Source organism: Microtus ochrogaster, chromosome 15, assembly GCF_000317375.1.
Source record: "Microtus ochrogaster isolate Prairie Vole_2 chromosome 15, MicOch1.0, whole genome shotgun sequence".
NCBI classification, from domain to species: Eukaryota; Metazoa; Chordata; class Mammalia; order Rodentia; family Cricetidae; genus Microtus; species Microtus ochrogaster.
Window position 1 is genome coordinate 5943488 of NC_022017.1, and position 4840 is coordinate 5948327.

General features: G+C 58.9%; 1 protein-coding gene across 1 annotated transcript; it reads left to right on the forward strand.

Moving 5' to 3' along the window:
• Nucleotides 1–7: 7 nt before the first annotated feature.
• Ddn (dendrin) lies at nt 8–4043 on the forward strand. The gene is made up of 2 exons (XM_005353946.2): nt 8–229; nt 641–4043. The coding sequence occupies exons 1-2, from the start codon at nt 21–23 to the stop codon at nt 2538–2540; spliced, it is 2109 nt and encodes a 702-aa protein (XP_005354003.1). The 5' UTR covers nt 8–20; the 3' UTR covers nt 2541–4043.
• Nucleotides 4044–4840: the final 797 nt, after the last annotated feature.

Consider the following 4840-nt stretch of genomic DNA (forward strand, 5'->3'; position numbering starts at 1 on the left):
CCGGGGTGGGGTGGGGCAGGATGCTGGATGGCCCGTTATTCTCCGAGGGGCCCAACAGCCCCCGGGAGCTACAGGATGAGGAGTTGGGCAGCTGCCTTTGGGTGCAGAAGTCCAAGCTGTTGGTGATTGAAGTGAAGACTATTTCCTGTCATTATAGTCGTCGCGCTGCTTCTCGACAGTCCATGGACATCCAGGCCAGCTACTGGGCCCGTGGGCCCCAGAGCCGCACGTGAGTGAAGGAGGGGGTGAGGGGCAGCAAGTGGTGGGGTGGGAAGTGGGGTCCAGACCTCCCCGGCTGGCACCAGCAATTACTCCTGGCCCCTTCTCTTCCCGCGCCTCCCTCCCCCTACTCGTCGAGGACTGGGGCCTGACTTATTCAGCGCTGTTTATGGGGACAGAAGAGGTAGTGAGAGAGGGCAGGAGGTGAGATGGGGCAGTCGCTGTTAAAGTGTGCATGGAGAGATGGCGAGGAGTCTCGTTTCGACTTCAGCCCTAACATATACGCACGTGCACTCGCACACACACTCACGCGTACCCTCCCACATGGCTGCCCCAAGTGGTCTCCAGTACTCCCAGCTCCCCGGACCTCGGCTCCCTTTCCCCACAAACTGCTCACCTGGGTTCCTGCTCATTGTCCCAGGTGTAGGCTACGTCCAGGATCCCCTGAGCCGCCACCCCGCCGACCCTGGGCCACCAGGGTGCTGCAGGAGGCGACCAACTGGCGGGCGGGGACCCTCGCCGAGGTCCGAGCCCGGGAACAAGAGAAAAGGAAGGCGGCGTCGCAGGAGCGGGAGGCCAAGGAGACCGAGAGAAAAAGGCGCAAGGCTGGCGGGGCCCGACGGAGTCCCCTAGGTCAGCCCCGCCCAGAGACCCGGAACGCCCTTCGGGCGGCCCAACCAACAGGGTTCCCAGTTTTCTCCAGACCAGAGCGCTTCGGGCAGGTGGGGCGAGCGCCCCGTCCATCCGCACTCCAGCAGAGTGACCCAGGGGTGGCATGGGCGGGGCCATGGGGAGGTAAGAGACCAGGACCCCCTAGCTACGAGGCCCACCTGCTGCTGAGAGGCGCTGCAGGCACAGCCCCAAGACGCCGCTGGGACCGGCCGCCACCCTATGTGGCTCCACCTTCTTATGAAGGCCCCCACAGAACCCTGGGGACTAAGCGAGGCCCGGAGCTCTCCCGGGCGCCCACCTCATCAGCCCCAGTTCCAGTCGCCACCAGGACAGAGGCAGGGCGCGCGAAGAAGAGGCTGGATCCTCGAATCTACCGGGATGTTCTAGGGGCTTGGGGTCTCAGACAGGGACGGGGACTCTTAGGAGGAGCTCCGGGCTGTGCAGCGGCCAGAGCCAGGCCAGAGTCCTGCAAAGGGGCGATAGAGAAAAGCTCGGGCCTAGCTGCTGCTGGCCTGAACAGTGGTGGCGAGGGCCGTCCCCAAGCCAAAGCTACTGGCAGTCCAGGCATCACGGAGGCAGCTCCCGCTGGGTCTACTACCCGCAGCCCCCCGTGTCCTGCTCCCAGGTCCAGGCAGCACCTTAAGGGCTCAAGGGAAAGGAAAGAAGGAAGTGAACATATTTGGCTTCCCAGGTGTTGGCTTTCCTCCCCTACAAAGCCTCCAGTTAGGCACAGCCAGACTCTCCCCAGACCCTGGGCTCCTGGAGGCACCGGGTGGAGAGAGTCTCTGGGTCAAAGAGAGGGGACAGAACATGAAACCCTGGAAATTTGGAAGGCGACCCGCCGTGCCCACACCCTGCCCCGCAGTTCCCGAGGCCCCTCTCGTAGAGAAGGCATCTTTGTCATTGATGCCACGTGCGTGGTGATAAAGTCCCAGTATGTTCCGACCCTTCGGACCCAGCAGGTGCAGCTCTTGCCCTCTGGGAAGCCATGCATTGGGAACGACAGCCCCAGGCAACCCAAGCCCTGCCACGAGGAGGGTGAGGGGGTCGCTGCTAATCCCTCAGTTTGCCAAAAGCTACTGTTGAGCAGTGGCATCTCAAACCAGCCGGGCGGGGGTCGCGAGTGCGAAGCCGAGGGAGGAGAGCAGGGGGATTCTTCACTGGAGGACCGCGCCTCCTGCAATTTAGGGCTCCCTGTTTGCGAAGTGAACCTACGAGACGCCTCCACTCAGCCAGGTAGCCCTGAGCACCCGACCTTAGGCCCAGCGGCTCTGGGATGCGCGGTTGGGGTCCTGCGGCGCACGGGCGGGGGCTGGGCGCGGACTCCAGGACCCTACGCCGGGGCATTGCGGGAAGCCGTGTCCCGCATCCGCCGCCACACCGCCCCAGATTCGGACTCAGATGAAGCTGAGGAGCTCAGCGACCATAGTGGCTCCTCTGATGGCAGCGACACAGACGCCCCAGGCGCCTCCTGGCGGAATGAGAGGACCCTGCCTGCGATTGGAAACTCCCATCCCAGGGAAGGCGGGAAGAGAGCCGAAGTGAGCGACAGCATCCGGGAGATTCTAGATGTCACCAGCCAAACTGAGGAAGGCCCCTTCGGGGAGGACACCAGGAAAACGCCACAGGGGAAAAGAGAGAGAGAGTGAGCATGCCCCATTTTGTTCTCGTGTGGCTCAGCCCATCCATCCTTGGGCTCACTGGCCTCCTTTACTCTCTACAGGCTTCGTCTGCTTCCCTTTTCTTCTTTCCCACCTATACCTGTTCCCACACTTGAAATAGAGGAAAGAGAGGCAAGACAGCAATCGCCAATCCAAGCACTAGCTTCAGGGGAGATGGGGCTAGGATTCAACCCTGCTATGATTCGGCGGCGCTGTGCAGAACTGAGCAGAGAGACAAGCCAAAGGTCAGGGAATGGTGGCAGTTATAAAAAAGCAATGGTCAGGTCAGGACCCCTGGCAGGAGAAAAAAAAATAATGGAGAGGCCTTGAACATAGGGACTACGTAATCAGGTGGCAGAGGGGCTTTTGGCAGAGAAGGAATGGATGCAAACACAACCAGCAAACTGGGAAGAGGGCTGTCTTTGATGTTACAACTCAAGTTTCAGTTCCAGCTCTGCCACTTAGCTGCTGGTAGACCCGAGACTAAGTAACTACATTTGCACCTAACCATCCCGGATTCCTTTAAATGTCAAATGAGCGATCTCTGCCGCCCATTCTTTCGTCCTTGGAACTTGGGGAATAAGTGAATAGAATCTGAGGGCTCTTACCCGTTTCACTCTTCCTCGGTTTGGAAGACTGTCAAGGTTTTCAGATCTAAATGGACAAAGGGCTTCTATCTCAACTTCCCAAGTTTAGGTGAGTGTTTCGCAAGGCAGAGCAGGATACCAGCCCGATCTCTGCCTCTGGCCTGTGGTGGACCAAAGTGGAGAAGGAAGGTAGCCAATGAATCAGCTTGGGACGTTTTTAGGCCTTCCCCCTTTCCTCCATCTCCGTGTCCTTAGTGATGCTCTCAAGTGTTACCGGGATTTCCCACGCAGATGGTATCGCCCTCCTGACAGGACCCTGACAATTTCTGCATCTCTCCTAGAAAACAGCCAGGCGAGGGGGGGGAAGGCTGATCTTCAGCGGTCGGTGTGGGGTGTGATACTCGCTGGAGCCACTACGGGGCGCGCGCAGGTCGCGAATTCCCCCGGTTGCTGGTGCTCGAGTGCCCCCACACCAGCACTGCCAGTTACCTAGTTATCTGGATCCCTAGTAACCCAGCGCCGGTATCCCGCCTTGACACCTCCAAGCCGCGCGCGGGGCCGGGAGCAGGCCTCCGGTCTCCCAGACCTCTGGGGCGCGCCGAGCCCTTCTTTGTATTGATCCACGCCAACAGGCTTATTAAGACTGACGTTTAAGTCTTTTTTTTTTCTTCTTCTTCTTTCCAACCTTGGGCACTTCCTCTGTGTCTGCTATTTACTAGCCATGTGACCTTGGCCAAATCACTTCACCTCCCTGAGCCTCAGTTTCCTCATCTGTCAAATGGGGGTTTATAAACACCTACCTCGCAGGGTTGTTGTGAGGATTTAATGCGGTAATGTATATAAGGCGCCTTGCAGAGTGCCTGGCACATAGTAGGCACCCAATAAATCTACTCTTCCCTTTATGCAGCTCTGGAGTCTTTCTTTGCTGATCTAGTCCCACCTGTCCCTCCCTCGAGCCTTCTTGGCTTATTCCCGTTCACTGTAAGGGGGGGGGCATTCCTCTCTGGTGGAAACTTCGGGTCCATCCTGTCTCCCTGGCTGGGACTCTCCTTTTCTTGTCCCCCCCTGCCCCACCCCTGCCCGCTCTTCCCTCTGCCCTCGTGCACCACCCCGCCCCCCATTCCGGGCAAGGGCTGAGTCAGTCTAGGTAAATTTAGCCACTGGGCAGGAGCGGGGGCTTCGCCCAGACTCGGTCGCCAGGTCGAACCCATCCCCCGCCCCGCCTCTGTCCCTATTCCCATCGAATCCCACCAACCCCGACTCCCGCAACTCTTTAGACCGCTTTCAGACCACTTAGACTTTCATTCTCCAATTAGCTTGACAACACACCCGGAGAGATCCAAAGGCGGGACGCGGAGGGGGCAGGGCTCCCGGTCCACAGCCAGCCGCGGTTCTTGGTTCGGCGGATGAGGGTCTCCCATTCGGGTTTCCCAAATCTAGGGGCGGCATTCACTAGTCGGATCTTCCCAGGAATATTCACCTGCCATCCTGTTTGTCACCTACACATTTCCTGTTGCTCTTGGTGGAGGAGGGCAAGGAGGGGCCAGGTCACGTTAGGCAAAGATCAAAGGTCTTTACCCTTTTCACTGCTATTTCTGAGCACCGCCTGGGCTAGAAAGAGCAGAAATGGCAAGCCTGCCTGGCAATGTGATAAAGAACTGGGCTCTTGCATCAAATTCTGGGAGGAGCCTATCAAGGGAG

Excerpts from the sequence above, each read along its gene's own strand:
- Ddn (XM_005353946.2), top strand. The coding sequence starts at position 21 with ATGCTGGATGGCCCGTTATTCTCCGAGGGGCCCAACAGCCCCCGGGAG. Across the intron at positions 230-640 it reads CGTGGGCCCCAGAGCCGCAC|GTGTAGGCTACGTCCAGGAT; the intron begins GTGAGTGAAGGA and ends TCATTGTCCCAG.